This window comes from Bombina bombina, chromosome 2, assembly GCF_027579735.1.
Source record: "Bombina bombina isolate aBomBom1 chromosome 2, aBomBom1.pri, whole genome shotgun sequence".
Classification (NCBI taxonomy): Eukaryota; Metazoa; Chordata; class Amphibia; order Anura; family Bombinatoridae; genus Bombina; species Bombina bombina.
The window spans coordinates 8660344-8683969 of record NC_069500.1 but is presented as its reverse complement, the minus strand read 5'-3'; the positions used below and the strand labels follow the sequence as shown (position 1 = coordinate 8683969).

At 43.1% G+C, this 23626-nt stretch overlaps 1 protein-coding gene across 1 annotated transcript; it reads right to left on the bottom strand.

The window, feature by feature from the left end:
* Positions 1-16189: 16189 nt before the first annotated feature.
* On the bottom strand, positions 16190-23038 carry LOC128648360 (beta-1,3-galactosyltransferase 5-like). Its single transcript, XM_053700959.1, has 2 exons — positions 21814-23038; positions 16190-16408 (listed from the first exon to the last, which is right to left on the bottom strand). The coding sequence occupies exon 1, from the start codon at positions 22818-22820 to the stop codon at positions 21828-21830; it is 993 nt and encodes a 330-aa protein (XP_053556934.1). The 5' UTR covers positions 22821-23038; the 3' UTR covers positions 16190-16408; positions 21814-21827.
* Between the last annotated feature and the right edge of the window lie 588 nt (positions 23039-23626).

The following is a 23626-nucleotide window of genomic DNA, read 5'->3' as shown; positions in this document are numbered from 1 at the left end:
CTCACTATTACTTTCTGTACCAGATGTTGTGCTTCCCTTTTATCATCTCATTACCACATTTTGTACCAGATGTTGTGCTTCCCTTGTATCTCTTTATTTCAATATCACATTCTGTACAAGTTGTTGTGTTTCCCTTTTATCATCTCATTACCACATTTTGTACCAGATATTGTGCTTCCCTTTTATCATCTCTTTACCTCATTATCACATTCTGTACCAGGTGTTGTGTTTCCCTTTTATCATCTTATTACCACATTTTGTACCAGATGTTGTGCTTCCCTTTTATCATCTCTTTACCTCATTATCACATTCTGTACCAGGTGTTGTGTTTCCCTTTTATCATCTTATTACCACATTTTGTACCAGATGTTGTGCTTCCCTTTTATCATCTCTTTACCTCATTATCACAATCTGTACCAGATGTTGTTCTTCCCTTTTATCATCTCTTTACCTCATTATAAGATTCTGTACCAGATGTTGTGCTTTCCTTTATCATCTAATTTCCTCATTATCACATTCTGTACCAGATGTTGTGTTTCCCTTTTATCATCTCTTTACCTCATCATCACATTCTGTACCAGATGTTGTGCTTCCCTTTTATCATCTCTTTAGCTCATCATCACATTTTGTACCAAATGTTGTGCTTCCCTTTTATCATGTAGTAAGGAAATAGTAGTGACCAAGCGCTATGGTGTGGTCCTCTAGCTGTGTACAAAAAGGCTTCCTAACTAGCCCAAAGGAATCAGAAATATGAGTGAGGTGTGTACAGCGCCTAGGGCTGAGGAAATAGCTAACAGGTAAATAGTGCTGACTTGTCTAGATAGAAAGTGCTGACTGTGGGTCAGGATATATTTATTAACACACTATATTAAATGTTGCACAATAACAATGAAATGACAATAAAATAACAATAAAACTACTCATGGATCCATGAAATTAAAACAAAGTAAAATGCTGATACATGCTAGTAAAAATGCTGGTACATTAATGCATGATGGAGAAATGATCCTGATATGACCTACTTCAAGGGTTAAAAATAATTATACAATTATAACATAAATCGGTGGAGTGTTCAACAGTGTCTGCAAATAACTATAATGTATGCAAATTGCAATCAGAAGTGTCTGCAAAGTTTTATGGCAGAGATGTACATAAATGTTCAAAAACGGTGCCTTCCGCTCATACCACTGCTTCTGCCTACCTTGAGCAACCTGAAAGTTCTCTCGCACACTCTTGGCGAGGTCCTTCATTCGGTCTCTAAATTCTAGGACGTACCTCACAACAGAGGACCCTTCCTCCCCCACTGACCCTTCCCAGTGGGCTCCCAATAGGTCTAGGGGCCCCCTCACCCTCCGGCCATATACTAATTCAAAGGGGGAGAACCCAGTGGATTCCCGGGGCACCTCTCGGTATGCAAACAGGAGGTGCGGCAGGTATCTTTTCCAATCTTTGTGAGAGGCCGAGAATGTCTGAAGCAACTGCTTCAGGGTCCTGTTGAACCTCTCACATAACCCATTAGTCTGGGGGGGTAGGGAGCATAGTGCAGGAGTTTTATCCTGGAAAGCCTCCCCAGATGCCGGGTGAGCTTCGTAGTGAACTGAGTCCCTTGGTCAGAGATCACTTCCCCGGGAAACCCACCCAGGCAAAAATCTGGAGCAGGACATCTGCCACTGTCTCTGCGTGAATATTGGACAGTGGGATCTCCTCTGGGTACCGGATGGCATAATCCACCACTGTTAATATATACTTCTTCTCGGAGGGGCTGGGACAGGACAAGGGGCAGACAATATCTACAGCTATCCTGCTGAGGGGGTTTGCCAATGATGGGGAGGGAGTGCAAGAATGCTTTGGGATGGTCTGTCTTGCCTACTCTCTGGCAAACTTCACAGGTCTGGCAGTACTGTCTGAAATCCCTTGTAACCCCTGGCCAAAAGAAGGTTTGAGTCAGTCGGCGACAAGTCATAGTGACTCCTCGATGTCCTGCTAGGGGAATGTCATGCCCGATACGCTGCAGCTCGTACCGATTTTTCTGTGGTACGACCAGCTGGCGCTTGGGCAACTGTCCATCTCTCTCGGTAACCCTGTATAGGAGCTCTTTCTCCCACTCAAAACAGTCACCCTCTGAGCCCCTAGGGTTATTCCCTACCCATTCACGTTAAGTAGCTAGGGTCGGGTCGCTCAATGTCTCCTGGGCGAAGTCAGTGGGGGATGCCCAGGGGATCTGGTCGGGGGGTAGGGCAGGAGTCAGGGCGGAGTGGCTTACTTGGGTCCCCAGATCGTGTGCTGTGGCCTGGCTTGCTGGCGGGTGGTGACAGGGCAAGCATCCGTGGGGTTATCTCACACAGAGGCTGAAGCAAGGTGGCCGAGGTAGTTTCCTAACAAGACCTCAGCGGGCAATGGCTCATAACAACCCCCCTTCCATAGCACAGGTTCCAGCACCCAAATCCAGGTGCACTCGTGCAGTAGGGATCCGGAGCACCATAAACCCAGCCAAACGAACTGCAAGTGACTTCCCTGGTTGGCCTGAATTGGTGACCATGTATGGCTGGACAAGGGTAACCGTTGCTCCACATTTTTGTAATCCCTGGGCCAGCCGGTCATTGATCCAGATGACCCGGTGATGGTGCTGGCAGTTGTCGCCGATTGTGGGGTCCACCTCATGCAGGACCCCAACCTCTTCTTCTGCCCAGTAGGCATAATCTGTAGGGACCTCCATGTTCAAACAGTGGGCGGCAGCCCGGTAGCCTCCAGCAGGGGCCCTGGTCCACTGAGCCTGAAGGGGATACCTTGGCTGCTGTGCCGGACAGTTCCATTTGAAGTGGCCCGTCTGACCACACCTGTAGCATTCCCTGGGTGAACTGGGCCCAGAGGGGCGGACAGGTGATGGCTGTGTCTGGGGGTATCGTGGAGGCGCCAGGAGGCGGGCAGGGGTTGGAGACGAGCGGGTCACTGGTCGCAGCTCAGGGCGGGCCTGACGCTGGGCATCCAGGTACTAATTAGCCAGAACAGCAGTTTGGTTGGCTGTCTCGGACCGCCGATATTAGACCCATTCTTTTATCTCCGGCGGAGAGTAGATATAAGTGTTCCAGCAGGATGAGCTGTGTGGCTTCGGCCAGGGTGGTTACTTTGCAGCCGGCAAATCAAGAGTCCAGGGAACTGGTGTGTCCACTCCGTGAAAGGCTGCCCCTCTGCCCTCCTTAGTTCCCTGAATTTCTGCCGGTGAGCTTCTGGCGTGAGGCCATATCGAGCAAGGATGTGCTCCTTTACTTGGTTGTAGACTTTTCTGTCCCCAGAAGGAACAGTGTGGGAAGCATCTAGGGCTTGTTCTGGACAACTTTCTGAGCAGGTGGGTGACTCGGTCGGAATAGGCCGTCCCCTGCAACTTGCACTGTGTCTCAAACACTTGGAGGTAGCTGTCGATCTACTCTTCATTATCTTTGAAGGCTCGGAAAGCCTCATTGGGTAGCTTCTTTAGCCGTGAAGGTAGATGCAGGGGAGCCGGCGGGCCTCCCCCCCATAGACTTGTGGACCTCTGCTAGCTTGAGTTGGGTGGTTTCGAATACTAATGACCTTGGCGGGTGAAGCAGAGTCGTAGAGCGCCAGTCGCCACTGGACCTCACTCTGTACCTTGGACACCTCATTGGGCAGCTTACTGCTCTGGTCGCTATCAAACCCACCAGCCGGCTCGTTAGCAAACAAGTCAAGCTGAGATGTATCTCCTGATCTAGTAGATCATTGCGTTACCTTTGGGACCAAATTTATCTTTTCACCAAATTACTTGTTGCTATACTGCTATATAACATGTCTACCCATCCTGGACACCACCAAACATTCATTTTATAAGGTACCTCATCTTACCATGATGACTGTAACCTCCAGAATCTCTCCTCTTCAATCCAACATGAAAAACTCTGACAGAATAATGTAATCAGCGGCACCTCCCTGAAAGTCCTTACAGCGGATTCCCATATGTGACACAATCAATTCAATATACTGAACTCATTTAAACTCATCTGAGCAAAGCTCTCACACTTGCGACTTGCTATAAGCTCACACTAATATGTAGATACTCATCACACTGATTGGATCTAACATCATTACCAGCTCTCCACTGAGGTAAAACCTCTGTCTTACTAAGGGCCCTTGATGGCATGGAGAAAAATCACGTAAAATATCGCCCATAGTGAGATAAACACTCTGTATGGATTGCTCTATTCCTCTCCACAAGTTAGTATTCAAATACAGGTGGCTGATGACATCACTGCCAGTCTCATATGACTCTCCATTAAGAATGAACGGCTTTACTGTTCTCTTTAACAGCATGAAATTGCAGCAGCTTTAAATGAAAGCCATGTAGCAATCCCCATCGCTAATATGCCGCTCATTCAACAAGAATTAATAAAAACTCCTGCATAATTAATACAAGTTAAAATATATAAAAAAAATATGCTTAAAAGGGATAGTCTCTACACCAGAATTTGTATTGTTTTAAAAGATAGATAATTCCTTTATTACCCATTTCCCTAGTTTTGCACAACCAACACTGGTATATGAATATACTTTTTACCTCTGTGATTACCTTGTATCTAAACCTCTGCAGACTGCTCCTTATCTCAGTTAAATTAATATACTTTTACCTCTGTAATTACCTTGTATCTAACCCTCTGCAGACTGCTCCTTATCTCAGTTATATTAATATACTGTTTACCTCTGTGATTACCTTGTACCTAAGCCTCTGCAGACTGCCCCTTATCTCAGTTATATTAATATACTTTTTACCTCTGTGATTATCCTGTATCTAAGCCTCTGCAGACTGCTCCTTATCTCAGTTATATTAATACACTTTTTACCTCTGTGATTACCTTGTATCTAAGCCTCTGCAGACTGCCCCTTATTTCAGTTATATACTGCTCCATATCTTTGAAGCCTGGCTTCCACATTTTCTCTCTTCTAATGTCCCTTCTCTCATCTTAGGGGACTTCAACATACCCCTTGATAAGCCTAACATGCCTGCTGCCTCTAAACTTCTATCCCTTACCACCTCTTTAGGCCTGTCCCAGTGGACAACATCTCCAACACACTGTGAAGGCAACTCCATAGACCTGGTCTTCACAAATCTCTGTGCTGTTTCCAACTCCCTTAACTTCCCCTTTCCTCTCTCTGACCACCATCTATTAACTTTATTTCTTACTCTACCTGCTACATATTTGCAAGCCCCCAAAAAACTATTCCTTCACGACTTATTCCCTCTCTCTCTGCTTCACTAACCCCTACCCTATCTCATCTCTTTAACCAATCTCTCACTGCTGGCACATTTCCTGACACATTCAAGCAAGCGTCAATCATACCAATCCTAAAACAGCCCTCGCTTGACCCCTCCACACCTAACTATCGACCGGTCTCCTTACTTCTCTTTGCTTCAAAATTGTTGGAACAACTAGTCTATAATCGGCTAACTCAATTTCTCACAACTAACTCCTTACTTGATCCACTACAATCTGGTTTCCGCCCTAAACACTCAACAGAAACCGCTCTTGCTAAAGTAACAAATGACCTGTTATCAGCTAAAGCAAAAGGCCATTACTCCTTACTAATTCTTCTTGACCTGTCCGCAGCTTTTGACACAGTTAGCCATCTTCTCCTCCTAAAAATACTACATTCATTTGGTATCCGAGACACAGCCCTCTCCTGGTTTGCATTATATATTTCAAACCGCTCGTTTTCAGTTTCCTTTAACAACATATCTTGTGATCCTATGCCTCTCTCAGTTGGAGTACCGCAAGGCTCTGTCTTGGGCCCCTTGCTTTTCTCTCTTTATACATCCTGCCTTGGAAAACTTATAGCCTCCTTTGGATTCCAGTACCACCTATATGCTGATGATACCCAAATCTATCTTTCTTCTCCTATCTCTCCCTCTTTACTCAGATTTCTGACTGCCTCTCTGCAATTTTCTCTTGGATGTCTTCACACTACCTCCAACTCAATCTGTCCAAAAACAGAATTTATGCTTACCTGATAAATTACTTTCTCCAACGGTGTGTCCGGTCCACGGCGTCATCCATTACTTGTGGGATATTCTCCTCCCCTACAGGGAAAGGCAAGGAGAGCACACAGCAGAGCTGTCCATATAGCTCCCCTTCTAGCTCCGCCCCCCAGTCATTCGACCGACGGTTAGGAGAAAAAGGAGAAACTATAGGGTGCCGTGGTGACTGTAGTGTATAAAGACAAAAATTTTTTCAACCTGATTAGGAAAACCAGGGCGGGCCGTGGACCGGACACACCGTTGGAGAAAGTAATTTATCAGGTAAGCATAAATTCTGTTTTCTCCAACACTGGTGTGTCCGGTCCACGGCGTCATCCATTACTTGTGGGAACCAATACCAAAGCTTTAGGACACGGATGAAGGGAGGGAGCAAATCAGGTTACCTAAATGGAAGGCACCACGGCTTGCAAAACCTTTCTCCCAAAAATAGCCTCCGAAGAAGCATAAGTATCAAATTTGTAGAATTTGGCAAAAGTGTGCAGAGAATACCAAGTCGCTGCCTTACATATCTGATCAACAGAAGCCTTGTTCTTGTAGGCCCATGTGGAAGCCACAGCCCTAGTAGAGTGAGCTGGGATTCGGTCAGGAGGCTGTCGTCCGGCAGTCTCATAGGCCAATCGGATAATGCTTATTAGCCAGAAAGAGAGAGAGGTAGCAGTAGCTTTTTGATCTCTCCTCTTACCAGAGTAAACGACAAACAAAGATGAGGTTTGTCTAAAATCTTTTGTTGCTTCTAAATAGAACTTTAAAGCACGAACAACATCTAAATTGTGTAATAAACGTTCCTTCTTTGAAGCTGGTTTCGGACACAGAGAAGGAACAACTATTTCCTGGTTAATATTCTTGTTGGAAACAACTTTTGGAAGAAAACCAGGCTTAGTACGCAAAACAACCTTATCTGAATGGAAAACCAGATAGGGTGGATTACACTGCAAAGCAGATAATTCAGAAACTCTTCTAGCAGAAGAAATAGCACCCAAAAACAGTACTTTCCAAGATAATAACTTAATATTTATGGAATGTAAAGGTTCAAACGAACCCCTTGAAGAACTGAAAGAACTAAATTTAGACTCCAAGGAGGAGTCATGGTTCTGTAAACAGGCTTGATTCTAACCAAAGCCTGAACAAAAGCTTGTACATCTGGCACAGCTGCCAGTCGTTTGTGTAACAAGACAGATAAAGCAGAAATCTGTCCCTTTAGAGAACTAGCGGACAACCCTTTATCCAAACCTTCTTGGAGAAAGGAGAGAATCCTTGGAATTTTTATTTTACTCCAGGAGAATCCCTTGGATTCACACCAACAGATATATTTACGCCATATTTTATGGTAAATCTTTCTAGTCACAGGTTTTCTGGCTTGGACCAGAGTATCTGTCACAGAATTCGAAAACCCACGTTTGGATAAAATCAAGCGTTCAATTTCCAAGCAGTCAGCTGCAGAGAAACTAGATTTGGATGTTCGAATGGACCTTGTACTAGAAGATCCTGTCTCAAAGGTAGCTTCCATGGTGGAGCCGATGACATATTCACCAGGTCTGCATACCAAGTCCTGCGTGGCCACGCAGGAGCTATCAGAATCACCGAGGCCTTTTCCTGTTTGATCCTGGCTATGAGCCTGGGAAGGAGAGGAAACGGTGGAAAAACATACGCTAGGTTGAACGACCAAGGCGCCACTAATGCATCCACTAGAATCGCCTTGGGATCCCTGGATCTGGACCCGTAACAAGGAATCTTGAAGTTCTGACGGGACGCCATTAGATCCATGTCTGGAATGCCCCATAATTGGGTTAACTGAGCAAAGACCTCCGGGTGGAGTTCCCACTCCCCCGGATGGAAAGTCTGACGACTCAAATAGTCCGCCTCCCAGTTGTCTACTCCTGGGATGTGAATAGCAGATAGATGGCAGGAGTGATTCTCTGCCCATTGGATGATCTTGGTTACTTCCTTCATCGCTAGGGAACTCTTTGTTCCCCCCTGATGATTGATGTATGCAACAGTCGTTATGTTGTCCGACTGAAATCTTATGAACCTGGCTTTCGCTAGCTGAGGTCAAGCCAGGAGCGCATTGAATATTGCTCTTAGTTCCAAAATGTTTATCGGGAGAAGCGACTCTTCCTGAGACCATAGGCCCTGAGCTTTCAGGGAGTCCCAGACCGCGCCCCACCCCAAGAGGCTGGCGTCGGTCGTGACAATGACCCACTCCGGTCTGCGGAAACTCATTCCCTGAGACAGGTGATCCTGGGTCAACCACCAGAGAAGTGAGTCCCTGGTTACCTGGTCTACTTGAATTTGGGGAGACAAGTCTGTATAGTCCCCATTCCACTGATTGAGCATGCACAGCTGTAATGGTCTTAGATGAATTAGAGCAAAAGGAACCACGTCCATTGCTGCGACCATTAGTCCTATTACTTCCATGCACCGAGCTATGGAGGGTTGAGGAATAGAATGAAGAACTCGACAAGCGTTTAGAAGCTTTAACTTTCTGACTTCTGTCAGGAAGATCTTCATTTCCATAGAATCTATTATTGTTCCCAGAAACGGAACCCTTGTGGACGGTGACAGTGAACTCTTTTCTATGTTCACCTTCCACCCGTGAGATCTGAGAAAAGCCAACACAATGTCTGTGTGGGCCCTCGCTTTGGAAAGAAATGAAGCTTGGATTAGGATGTCGTCTAGATAAGGTGCTACAGCGATGCCCCTCGGCCTTAGGACCGCTAGAAGGGACCCTAGCACCTTTGAGAAAATTCTGGGAGCGGTGGCTAAACCGAATGGAAGAGCCACGTGAAGGATGGAACTCTGAGGAAATTGTTTAATATCTTTAAATCCAGGATTGGCCTGAAAGTTCCCTCTTTTTTGGGAACCACAAACAGGTTTGAGTAAAAACCTAGACCTTGTTCCCCGGAGGGGACTGGGTTTATCACTCCCATCTTTGATAGGTCTCTTACACAATGTAAGAATGCCTGTTTCTTTATCTGGTCTGAAGATAAGTGAGACAGGTGGAATCTTCCCTTTGGAGGAAGTCCCTTGAACTCTAGCAGGTATCCCTTGGAGACTATTTCTAGTACCCAGGGATCCGGAACATCTCTTGCCCAAGCCTGAGCGAAGAGAGATAGTCTGCCCCCTACCAGATCCGGTCCCGGATCGGGGGCTACCCCTTCATGCTGTCTTGGTAGCAGCAGCAGGTTTCTTGGTCTGTTTACCCTTGTTCCAGCCTTGCATGGGCTTCCAAGCGGGTTTGGGCTGGGCCGCGTTACCTTCTTGTCTAGCGGCAGTGGAGTTATTAGCCGGTCCGTTCCTGAAATTGTGAAAGGAACGAAAATTAGACTTGTTCTTAGCCTTAAAAGGCCTATCCTGTGGGAGGGCATGGCCCTTACCCCCAGTGATGTCTGAAATAATTTCCTTCAATTCCGGCCCAAAAAGGGTCTTACCCTTGAAAGGAATATTAAGTAACTTAGTCTTGGACGACACATCTGCCGACCAGGATTTTAGCCAAAGCGCCCTCCGCGCTACTATAGCAAAACCTGAGTTTTTCGCCGCCAATTTCGTTATTTGAAAAGCGGCATCCAATATAAAGGAATTAGCTAACTTTAATGCGTGAATTCTGTCCATGACTTCTTCATAGGAAGTCTCTTTCTGGAGCAACCATTCTAGTTCCTCGAACCAAAAGGACGCCGCTGAAGTGACAGTAATAACACACGTAGCTGGTTGAAGGATGAACCCTTGTTGAACAAAAATCTTTTTAAGCAATCCTTCCAATTTTTATCCATAGGATCTTTGAAAGCGCAGCTGTCCTCTATAGGAATAGTTGTGCGCTTCGCAAGTGTTGAAACAGCTCCCTCAACCTTTGGGACCGTCTGCCATGCGTCCCTTCTAGGGTCTACTATGGGAAACATTTTCTTAAATATAGGAGGTGGGGCAAAGGGTACACCTGGCTTCTCCCACTCCTTATCCACTATGCTCGCTACCCTCTTGGGTATTGGAAAGCGTCTTCGTGCACTGGGACCTCTAAAAATTTGTCCAATTTGCACAACTTCTCTGGTACTACTACAGAATCACAGTCATCCAGAGTAGCTAATACCTCCTTAAGCAAAGCGCGGAGATGTTCTAGCTTAAATTTAAATGCTACTATATCAGGTTCTGCCTGTTGAGAAATTTTTCCTGAGTCTGAAATTTCACCCTCAGACAGCCCTTCCCTCACAGCCAATTCCGATTGATGTGAGGGTAAAATAGATAAGACATCGTCAGCGTCTGATTGTTCATCCTTTTTTTATCTGTATTTAAACCTGAACAATCACGCTTTCTCTGAAATGCTGGCAGTTTGGATAAAAGATTTGCTATAGAATTATCCACTACTGCTGTTAATTGTTGCATAGAAATAAGCACTGGTGCGCTAGGTGTCGCCTGCGCGGGCAAAGCTGGTGTAGACACAGAAGGAGAGGATGTAGAATTATCCTCACTACCTTCATTAGATAAATTATCTTGGGCAACATTATGAAATGTAACAGAGCTGTCCTTATTTTGTTTGGACGCTATGGCACAATTATCACAAACACTCAAAGGGGGAACACATTTGTCTCTACACACACAGAACATAGGTTATCTGATGGCATAGACATGTTAAACAGATTTAGGCAGGCAAACAATGCAATAAAAACGATTTTAAACAAAAACGTTACTGTCTCTTTAAATAATAACATTACACACTTTATTTCTGAATGTTCAAAAAACTATGAAGGCAATATCCGATTTTTATGAAATTTGGACCCCAGTGTCTTAATGCTTAGAAAGTATTGCACAGCAAATATGGAGACTCTAGCTCTTAAAACAAGCAAACCAGAGCTAATTGTTGGATTTAACCGTTTTTATACACTACAATCCCTGCTACAGTATTGCTGCAGCATTTTACCTTCCTTAGGGGTCAATCATCCACAGAAATAAGCCTTCTGGAGTCAATTTCTGAGTCACAGGACCCTCTCACATGAAAACTGCATGCACTGCCTTGAAATCAACTGCACAGCTGAAGCACCAAAATGAGGCTTCCTCCCTCAGCACACTAGAGTGAAGGGGCCTTCCTGACTAGATTTAGGTGTCTAAAACATGCCAGATCAATAAAAAACGTTCCCAAGTGTATATGAGCTTATAAAACAGTTCAAATGCCATGATATTGTAATAAAAACCAATCGATTTTGCCCCTAACAGTGTCTACCAGCATAAAAATCAAAAAGGGGAAGCCTGTTATCTTTTTTGCAGAGGTGAAAGAAAAATGGCTTACCATTTTCCCTGAGGGGAAAAATGACTGTCATCTAGCATTAGCCTGTGTTGTTAGAAGGAGACTAGTCATACCTGAAGCAGATGAGTCTGCAAACTGTTACCCCCAACTGAAGTTCTCTTGTTTCAACAGTCCTGCGTGGTAACAGCAATGGATTCTAGTTACTTGTGCTAAAATCATATTCCTCTTAACAGAAATCTTCATCACTTTTCTGTTGTAGAGTAAATAGTACAAGCCAGCACTATTTTAAAATAACAAACTCTTGATAGAAGATATAAAAAACTACAACTAACACCACAAACTCCTCACCATCCCCGAGGAGATGCTACTTGTTCAGAGCGGCAAGGAGAATGACTGGGGGGCGGAGCTAGAAGGGGAGCTATATGGACAGCTCTGCTGTGTGCTCTCCTTGCCTTTCCCTGTAGGGGAGGAGAATATCCCACAAGTAATGGATGACGCCGTGGACCGGACACACCAGTGTTGGAGAAACTGAGCTGCTTCTTATCCCCCCTCTTCGAGACATCCGACACCTGACATTTCTCTGATGGTTGGAGACTCTATTCTCAACACCTCACCCCAAGGTCCGCTGCCTTGGGGTCACACTAGACTCAGAACTCACATTCAACCCACATATACAAACGCTTACCAAATCCTGCCGTTCACACCTACGCAACATTTCCAGACATCGTCCCTTCCTTACTCAAAAAACTACAAAAATACTCTCATTCCCTCATCCTGTCATGCATTGATTATTGCAATCTACTCCTAAATGGCCTTCCAAAACACCGCCTCTCCTCCCTCCAATCTATTATGAATGCTTCTGCTAGACTCATCCACCTAAGTCGACGATCTACATCAGCTGCTCCGCTCTGCCAGTCTCTACACTGGCTCCCCATACACTCCAGAATATAATTTAAAGTATTAGCCCTAACCTACAAAGCACTCAACAGTCTAACTCCCAACTATATTTCCTCTCTCATCGTGAAATATTCCCCATCCCGTCCTCTTCGATCAACCTCTGACCTACGTCTCTACACTCCTGTTATCTCTACGTCCCACTCCCGCCTCCAAGACTTTGCACGTGCTGCTCCTGTCCTATGGAACTCTCTACCCTGCTCAATTAGACTGTCTCCAACCTTGTATAGCTTCAGACAATCCTTGAAAACCCACCTATTCAGAGAGGCTTACCATCTCTCCTCCATCCTGCATCCGAACTAAGCTAATACATATACATGAACTGCCTGACTCACTGCTGCAAATGCAACCGATGTAGCAAGCTACCCCAACCTTATGTCTCTGCACCCTAAACCTATAGACTGTGAGCTTTCCAGAGCAGGGCCCGCTTCCTCCTATGCTAGATTTGTTTAGTTTGTTATGTTTTACATTTTATCACAAATCTTTGTCATTGTATACCCCTATCATTGTACCCAGCGCTACGGAATTTGGCAGCGCTATACAAATAAATGATGATAATAATAATAGTCTCTACACCAGAATTTGTATTGTTTTAAAAGATAGATAATTCCTTTATTATCCATTTCCCTAGTTTTGCACAACCAACACTGGTATATGAATTTTACCTTTGCGATTACCTTGTAGCTAAACCTCTGCAGACTGCTCCTTATCTCAGTTAAATTACTATACTTTTTACCTCTGTGATTACTTTGTATCTAACCCTCTGCAGACTGCTCCTTATCTCAGTTATATTAATATACTTTTTACCTCTGTCATTACCCTGTATCTAACCCTCTGCAGACTGCCCCTTATCTCAGTTATATTAATATACTTTTATCTCTGTGATTACCTTGTAACTAAGCATCTGCAGACTGCCCCTTATCTCAGTTATATAAATATACTTTTTACCTCTGTGATTACCTTGTATCTAAGCCTCTGCAGACTGCTCCTTATCTCAGTTATATTAATATACTTTTTACCTCTGTCAATACTGTGTATCTAAGCCTCTGCAGACTGCCCCTTATCTCAGTTATATTAATATACTTTTAACCTCTGTGATTATCCTGTATCTAAGCCTCTGCAGACTGCTCCTTATCTCAGTTATATTAATACACTTTTTACCTGTGTGATTACCTTGTATCTAAGTCTCTGCAGACTGCCCCTTATCTCAGTTATATTAATACACTTTTTACCTGTGTGATTGCCTTGTACCTTTGGACTAGACAGCCCCTTTAAGACCAAAAAGGCTGATGGTCTTAAGTATTTTTTGTATTTTAACTTTTGCATTACTAAAGCAGGAGGATTTATTAATCTTCCTTCTTGTTGAATAATTTGTTAGTTACAAAGAAATGTGAAAAACATAATCAGAACTTGTAAAATCACAATCCTAAATACACTGCTGTTTACAGAAACTGTATGCATTAAAATACAAAATGCAAAGTTTGAAATGTATTAAAACTTAATCTGAAGAGTAAAGTTATATAAAATATAAAGCACAAAGTATAAATGCAGTGCTATATTGCACTGGGCTTGTCTCTCCTTCACATACAGAAATGTAGAGAATGTCCTATGGAGAAGTAAAGCAAAATCTGCCTGTCTCAAATCTTGTGAGGGAACTCGCCGTGCTGGATAATGCTCCCGCAAGCTTGAGGTTTCACTTTGCACTTAGCACCATTAAACAGAGGTCAGACCTCTGGATAATGAAAAAAAATGTGCCCCAATTGCCCCCAAAATAGGATGGACAGTTCTTTAAAATAAAAAATATGAGCATTTTAATATTTTTCATGAAAAAACTGTTACAAGGGGTTAAAGTAAGGGGATGTGGGGTGTTTGGAGAAAAAATAAAAACGGTACTGAAAGTGACTTTACATAGAGGTGAATGGGGACTGTGTTTTTACTCAAAATATATATGTATATAATTATATATTTATATTTACACATTCATATACATTTATAGTTTTATTTTGCTGTCCAACGCTGCGTGAATTGCCCGCTGCGCTAGGTGGTTTGCTGTGCATCACAGCATGATAACGAGGCTCCTATTGGTGCCTATGGAAGCGCTCTTTTGTGAGCGAAAGGCTTGCAAGGTTGCATTCGCATTGCGTTTGACTTAAAATACCAGTGCACATTTTCGTGTGCTGGTATTACTGAATTGAGTGCAAATATCGCCCTTGTGAAAGCTAAATTTTTGCGCTCCACTCATGATCTAGGCCATAATCTCCTAAAACCTAGTTCTATTAGGTAACTAAATACTAAAAAAAAAAAAGCCCAAAAGCATACTATATAACAAAGTGTACAAAAAACGTCTATATCTGCTAATAAATAAGTAACATATCATGGTTTAACGGAAAGAGTTATAAACAGCACATTGCTTTACACTAATAGCAAAAAAAAACAAACTATAGAAATACCCAAAGATAAAACATTTGCATTTACTTTTGCTGAACTTTACTAGACTGTCATATGGTTAGCAACACCTTTGAGCTTTTTTAGAGTATGTTTATTTTATCTTCTTTGCTGTGGCCAATAAGATATAAGATGCTGTGGTTAAAATATTTAACTATCCACTTGAAACGAGAGATTGTTTTGTGCTAGGTCACTCAAAAGACAACGCACCCCTCTTGTAATCCAGCCCTACATAGGCAATTACATCATGAATGCCCCTTTAATTGGAGCAGTTTGCCTGCTACTGTCTAGTACGGGATTGGCTAAAGCAAATAACACTGACTTGCTGCCCTTCTGTGCGCTTATTTGTGCAGCTCAGTGCGCCAATGAACTGGTGCGCACACTGAGACAGACTGCTGGGAGCTCACAGGCAGGATCACACAGAGCGACATTATTAGAGGGGTGTTCATTTATTCCTAATCACCAAGTACAATTTTGAGAGCAGGTTTTAAAACAAAACAAAAACAAACTGTTTTATCGATATACAGAAATGCATTTTTTGATAGACGTGTGCATTTAGGTGAATGAGGCGGCCACCATCAGCATTCGGCTGTTTTAGGAGCTAGATTCCTTCTTAGGAAAGTGCAACAGACAAAGAACTGTGCAAATACAGACCTTAGTGTTACACAAGAAATCCGGCTCCAAAAACAGCCAAATGCTGATGGCGGCTGTCTCATTCGCCACTCGTTTTAAATAAAACACCTGAATGCACACGTCTGTTTTTTATAATAATGTCCCTATAGGTCCTGTTTTTGTTACAGTTCATTAAATGACAAGTGACAAAGTATCTGTGATTACGTTATTGCTATGACACAGCTGTGACATTTATCGCATTTGATCATACAAACCCGTCAGATTGTTGTAACTTTCTGTGATCTTTTCAAACTGAACCTACAGACAATAACACAAGTAAATACACAATGGCATGGTCTGTCCCACTGCAGCAGTCAATACACAATGGCATGGTCTGTCCCGCTGCAGCAGTCAATACACAATGGCATGGTCTGTCCCGCTGCAGCAGTCAATACACAATGGCATGGTCTGTTCCGCTGCAGCAGTAAATACACAATGATATGGTCTGTCCCGCTGCAGCAGTAAATACACAATGGCATGGTCTGTCCCGCTGCAGCAGTCAATACACAATGGCATGGTCTGTCCCGCTGCAGCAGTAAATACACAATGATATGGTCTGTCCCGCTGCAGCAGTAAATACACAATGATATGGTCTGTCCCGCTGCAGCAGTCAATACACAATGGCATGGTCTGTCCCGCTGCAGCAGTCAATACACAATGGCATGGTCTGTCCCGCTGCAGCAGTCAATACACAATGACATGGTCTGTCCCGCTGCAGCAGTAAATACACAATGACATGGTCTGTCCCGCTGCAGCAATAAATACACAATGATATGGTCTGTCCCGCTGCAGCAGTAAATACACAATGACATGGTCTGTCCCGCTGCAGCAGTAAATACACACAATTTGTTGGACACATTTTATTTTCTCATTAGGGTAGTTTAGGCCACAGAGTAGTGTGTTCCTTGCTCTTTATTCATAATTAGCAAATAATATGTGTGTAGTGTTCTGGTCATTATTCTGAGTAATAATATAACAATATGCAGCAGCACCTGTTTAACAAGCTTTTGTGTTTATAAATCCTTGACGCTATCATGTCCTTTTGTCAGCTTGAACACATAACACTAAAAAAAAACAAAAAAAAAACATATGTATTAGGCACTTTAGTTGTATGAAGGCACGTATGCACGGGGTCTTATTAAGGCACGAACGCACTGGGTCGTATTAAAGGGACATTCAACACCAGAATTTTTGTTTTTTAAAAAGATAGATAATCCCTTTATTACCCAATCCCCAGTTTTTTGCAAAACCAACACTGTTATATTAATACACTTTTTACTTCTGTGACTAACTTGTATCTAAGCATCTTCTGACCGCCCCTAATCACATGACTTTTAGTTATTATCTATTGACTTGCAGTTTAGCCAATTAGTGCAGTGTCTGCCATTAGCCACGGGCCTGATCACAACGCTATCTATATGGCCTACATGAGCTTGCTCTCCCCTGCTGTGAAAAGTAAATAAAATAGAGGCGGCCTTCAAGGTCTTAGAAATTATCATATGTGCCTCCCTAGGTTTGCTTTCAACTAGAATACCAAGAGAACAAAGCAAAATTGTTGATAAAAGTAAATTGGAAAGTTGTTTAAAATTACATGCCCTATTTGAAAAATGAAAGTTTTTTTTGGACTTGACTGTCCCATTAAGGCATGGGGTCGTATTAAGGCATGGGGTCGTATTAAGGCATGGGGTCGTATTAAGGCATGGGGTCGTATTAAGGCAGGTACGCACGGGGTCGTATTAAGGCAGGTACGCACGGGGTCGTATTAAGGCACGGGGTCGTATTAAGGCAGGTACGCACGGGGTCGTATTAAGGCACTGGGTCGTATTAAGGCAGGTACGCACGGGGTCGTATTAAGGCAGGTACGCACGGGGTCGTATTAAGGCAGGTACGCACGGGGTCGTATTAAGGCAGGTACGCACGGGGTCGTATTAAGGTATGCACTGTCATATTAAGGCACGTACTGTCATATTAAGGCACGTGCGCACGGGGTCGTGTTAAGGCACGCATGGTCATATTAAGGCACTACGCATGGGGTTGTATTAAGGCATGTATGCAGGGATCATATTAAATCATGCATGGGTTGTATTAAGGAATGCATGGGTCGTATTAAGGCATGCATGCGCGGGTCGTATTAAGGCATGCGTGCGCAGGTCGCATTAAGGCAGTTATGCATGGATAGTATTAAGGCAGGCATGCACATGTCGTTTTAAAGGGACACTGAACCCAAATTTTTTCTTTTGTGATTCTGATAGAGCATGCAATTTTAAGAAACTTTCTAATTTACTCCTATTATCAATTTATCTTCGTTCTCTTGCTATCTTTATTTGAAAAAGACATTTAAGCTTTTTTATTGGTTAAGGACTCTGGACAGCACTTTTTTATTGGTGGATGAATGTATTCACCAATCAGCAAGGACAACCCAGGTTGTTCACCAAAAATGGGCCGGCATCTAAACTTACATTCTTGCATTTCAAATAAAGATACCAAGAGAATAAAGAAAATTTGATAATAGGAGTAAATTAGAAAGTTGCTTAAAATGTCATGCTCTATCTGAATCACGAAAGAAAAAATTTAACCCTTTGAGTGCCAATGACAGCTCTGAGCCGTCACAGAGTTTCCCACTCTGGTGCTAATGACGGCTCAGAGCAGTCACTAGCACTCTCCCACCTTGAGGGAGATGTGGGGGCTGCCACCCGCTCCTACCCTGGCGATCGTGCCTGTAGATTGACAGGCATCGCCGGGGCTTCCTGTTTTGCGTGGTGACGTCACGCACAATAACGTGATGACGTCACCGCGCAACTTTATTTATACTTAACAATGTTAACAATAGGAGCAGGGGGCATGCTGCTTAGAAGCCTGTATCTCAGGCATCTAAGCAGCTACAGACCCCCAAGACCCACCATTGGAAAGGTAATCGCCTAACCTTTCCAATAGTTTATTATTGGGGGTCTAAACAAAAAAAAGTGACATTATAAACTAGATTTTCCTTTGCATAAATGTTTTGTAGATGATACATTTATATAGCCTATACAGGTTTTTTTTTTTTTAAAAAAAAATATATATAGTTTTGCTTATTTTTAACCCCTTAATGACCACAGCACTTTTCCATTTTCTGTCCGTTTGGGACCAAGGCTATTTTTACATTTTTGCGGTGTTTGTGTTTAGCTGTAATTTCCCTCTTACTCATTTACTGTACCCACACATATTATATACCGTTTTTCTCGCCATTAAATTAACTTTCTAAAAATACCATTATTTTCATCATATCTTATAATTTACTATAAAAAAAATTATAAAATATGAGGAAAAAATGGAAAAAAACACACTTTTTTTAACTTTGACCCCCAAAATCTGTTACACATCTACAACCACCAAAAAAAAAACATGCTAAATAGTTTCTAAATTTTGTCCTGAGTTTAGAAATACCTAATATTTACATGTTCTTTGCTTTTTTTGAAAGCTATAGGGCCATAAATACAAGTAGCATTTTGCTATTTCCAAACTACTTTTTTTCAAAATTAGCGCTAGTTACATTGGAACACTAATATCTTTCAGGAATCCCTGAATATCTATTGACATGTATATATTTTTTTTTAGAAGACATCCCAAAGTATTAATCTAGGCCAATTTTGGTATATTTCATGCCACCATTTCACCGCCAAATGCGATCAAATACAAAATATCGTTCACTTTTTCACAAATTTTTTCACAAACTTTCGGTTTCTCACTGAAATTATTTACAAACAGATTGTGCAATTATGGCACAAATGGTTGTAAATGCTTCTCTGGGATCCCCTTTGTTCAGAAATAGCAGACATATATGGCTTTGGCATTGCTTTTTGGTAATTAGAAGGCCGCTAAATGCCGCTGCGCACCACACGTGTATTATGCCCAGCAGTGCAGGGGTTAATTAGGGAGCTTGTAGGGAGCTTGTATGGTTAATTTTAGCTTTAGTGTAGTGTAGTAGACAACCCAAAGTAATGATCTAGGCCCATTTTGGTATATTTCATGCCACCATTTCACCGCCAAATGCGATCAAATAAAAAAAAAAACGTTAAATTTTTCACAATTTTAGGATTCTCACTGAAATCATTTACAAACAGCTTGTGCAATTATGGCACAAATGGTTGTAAATGCTTCTCTGGGATCCCCTTTGTTCAGAAATAGCAGATATATATGACTTTGGTGTTGCTTTCTGGTAATTAGAAGGCCGCAAAATGCTGCTGCGCATCACACGTGTATTATGGCTAGCAGTGAAGGGGTTAATTAGGAAGTTTGTAGGGAGCTTGCAGGGTTAATTTTAGCTTTAGTGTAGAGATCAGCCTCCCACCTGACACATCAGACCCCCTGATCCCTCCCAAACAGCTCCCTTCCCTCCCCCACCCCACAATTGTCCCCGCCATCTTAAGTACTGGCAGAAAGTCTGCCAGTACTAAAATAAAAGCTTTTTGGGGGGTATAGGTTTTTTTTTTTTTAAAAATAATAATTATTCTGCTGTATAGGACCCCCCTTAGCCTCCAACCTCCCTGATCCCCCCCAAAACAGCTTTGTAACCTTCCCTATCTGCCTTATTGGGGCCATCTTGGGTACTGGCAGCTGTCTGCCAGTACCCAGCTTATACAAAAAAGTGCTTTTTTTTCTTAAGTTTTTTTTTTTCTGTAGTGTAGCTTCCCCAAACCCCCCCCCACCACCACCACAAACCCCAACCACCTCATTGATTGTTTTTTTTCTTCAGTTATTTTAAACTGATTGCACCTTTTTCTGTAGTGTAGCGGTTCCCACCCGCTCCCTCCCCCGGCACGCGCCCGCCCCCGCCCTCCCGTGCACGCGCGCGCGTCCGTGCGCGCCCCCGGGCATCCCCGCCCACGATCCCGCCCCCCTCCACATCTCCAGGGCCATCGATGGCCGCCACCCGCCTCCCGGTAATGCTCCCACCCACCAACGAAGGAAGCCACCGATCTCCGGTGCAGAGAGGGCCACAGAGTGGCTCTCTCTGCACCGGATGGCTTCAAAAGGTTATTGCAGGATGCCTCCATATCGAGGCATCACTGCAATAACCGGAAAGCAGCTGGAAGCAAACAGGATCGCTTCCAGCTGCTTTCCACACCGAGGACGTGCAGGGTACGTCCTCAGGCATTAACTGCCTTTTTTTTGAGGACGTACCCTGCACGTCCTCGGTCGTTAAGGGGTTAAATATCATTGCGCTGATTTTCAGACTCCTAACCAAGCCCCAAAGTTTTAGGAGAATACTGATGTATACCTACTCCAGCTTGCTCCTGTTTGTGTAAAGTGTCTTTTCATATGCAGAGGAAGGGGGAGGGGGGTGTCTGCTTTTTTTTGCTATAGAACCCCTTTAAGTGAGTGTTTCAGTAACCTTTTCAACAGTGCTAAACTGGGAGCTTCTAAGTAAGTTTTTAAACGGTTTTATACTGGATTTTTATATCAGTACTTGTGCATATTATTCTTTATAGTAGTGTCTATTACATGCAGTTAAATGAAAATTGGTGTAAACTGTCCCTTTAAGGCTTGCATGCACAGGTTGTATAAAGGCATGCATGGGTCGTATTAAAGTGAATGTAAATTTAGATGATAAAGTGCCCGGTTTTTAAAAATCCGATTGAAAACAGGGGCACTATAATTCATCAAAATTTACATTTCACTCTTGTTGTGAAAAAATACTTACCTTTTAATCTTGACAGCCGCTGCATCGCTTCCCCCGCCCGTTGCAAAGCCTCTTCCTGGGTCTAAAATGAGGAATCCGGCTTCCTCCAATCACAGCGTTGAATCAGACACAGATTCCTCCGGGGGGAACCCGTGATTGGAGGATGACCGATCCGTCATTTCTGGCGTATGAAGAAGCTTGCGACAACCGGGGGAATCTCTGGAGCGGCTGTCAAGATTAAGAAGGTAAGTATTTTCACAACATGAGTGAAATGTAAATTTTGATGAATTAAAGGACCTCTGTTTTCAATCGGATTTTTAAAAACCGGGGACTTTATCATCTAAATTTACATTCACTTTAAAAAGTACATGAAACCCAAAATGTTTCTTTCATGATTCAGATAGAGAATAAAATTTAAACAGCTTTCTAATAGACTTCTATTATCTAATCTGTTTCAATCTCTTGGTATCATTTGTTGTAGGAGCAGCAATGCACTACTAGTTTCTAACTGAATAAATGGGTGAGCCAATCACATTTTTTTATATATATGCAGACACCAATCAACAGCTAGAACCTAGGTTCTCTGCTGCTCATGAACTTGCCTAGATAAACCTTTCAGCAACTGATAAGAAGAGAAGGAAGCAAATTAAATAATAGAAGTAAATTGGAAAGTTGTTTAGAATTTTATTCGCTATCTGAATCATGAAAGCAATTTTTTGGGTTTCATGTCCCTTTAAGGCATGTATGGGTAGTATTAAGGTAGGTATACATGATAACAAATGTCCTTGTAGAAACACATGGATATACATAGTATAAAGTTGTCAGCTCCAAAGTGTCACCACTCTGTTGCCCATACAGGCTGTCCTTGCCCTCTGCACGTTGCCCTGGGCCACAGCCTGATCTTTTGGTGACAGTCGGTGAATTACCATGAGATAACGGTAATTGCATATGCTCCACTTGATGTTGTGTTTGGCAAATCGTGAGCTAGAAAGAAGTGTGATGCCGGCTTTCTTTGCCAGAATACCCACATAGGCATCTTCCATAGGAACGATTGGGACAGCTGTTGCCATTCTGAGTACCAATCTAGCTACATCCAACGACAAAATGTACCCAATGCCACTGGCATAAGGAGGGTACACATCCAAGTCATATTCCTGCTGTGACACATACCATTTGCTAGAGGGATCCCTTATTACCAGCCGCTTGTCCTGCGAGAAGGATGAGCCCACATAAAGTCCTGTCTTTACCATGTTGTACTTGCCCAAGAACACTGGGATTAGATTAGTGTTAACAAAGCAATCATCATCTGTTTTGAGAATGTACTGTGGACGGCATTTATCTGTTGCCCACTTTATGCCATGCATAACCTTTAAGGTCAGATTGTGGTACGTATCCAGATAGTTACCCATGAGTATATCACCATGAATATTCTGCTCACTGTGAATTCGCCAGTCCTGTTCCACATCTGAAGTTTGTCCGATCAAAAAAATCACCTGCCAAGGGTGGGCAGCTCCATTATCTGGCACAGCCCAGGTTTTGCGTATAGCCTTCCTTGGCTCATGGTGCTCTGGGTGAGAAGTGACCAGGACTAGGAGAACCTGTCCAGTTTGACAAAGCGGCTCATCAAGATCATGTGTGAACAGAGATGAAAAGTCAATTCCTTTTTCCCGGGAGGTAGACATAGGAAAAACCCAGCTCCAGACTCCCTCAACAGTTCCTGGCAACTGGGACAGCTGGCACCAGAGCACAATGAGAGACAGGAAGGCAGTGACACAAAGAAGGACCTTCAAATACCATGTCCGTAGAGGAGCCATTACAGCTATTACTTTACATGTCAACAGCTATAGAGATTCTGCTTGTTCCCAGCTGCTCTGTATGAAAGGGGACAAACTCTCAGTGTCACAGCTTGCAGGCCAAGGTCCAGTCCCCATACCAGACACAATGTCACACGGTAGTGGCAGGCAGCCCGGGGCAAGGTGCAGTCACCTCCTGCCATTAGTGCTGAGCCTGGTAAAGATATGTCCCCAATCAGATGATCTAAAGAATGAAAAACAAAACTCTTAGTCACAGAATACTGAGAGACTTACACTGCTCCTGGGCACAGAGCAACAGCAATGTAGTTAAAGTGACCCCCTGTAATTACAAGAAATGTCTGTGTCATAATATTGTATTCTAATCTGGGTTAGAGTCTGCATACGACAGGGCTAGTCACAGAATACTGAGAGACTTACACTGCTCCTGGGCACAGAGCAACAGCAATCTAGTTAAAGTGACCCCCTGTAATCACAAGAAATGTCTGTGGTCTTGCTATAGAATAACATAATATTGTATTCTAATCTGGGTTAGAGTCTGCATACGACAGGGCTAGTCACAGCCCTTACATTAGTGATCTGCTAAAGCCAATTGGGTGCAGATGCATTTACAACTCTAAGAATTAGAGCACATACAATTTTCAGAGCATAATTACATGAAAAGGAGGCAAAATAAATAAAGTATATCGCAAACCTTTACACATAACTAAACATGTTATATTAAAAGCTCAGTGTGTTTACTGTTCCTTTAACGTAGTTGACTATAAACTGATCTGCTACAGATGTGTCTCACATTAGCCCAGGAGTGT

What these genes read in the sequence shown, in the direction of transcription:
- LOC128648360 (XM_053700959.1), bottom strand. Translation starts at nt 22,820, where the DNA reads ATGGCTCCTCTACGGACATGGTATTTGAAGGTCCTTCTTTGTGTCACT.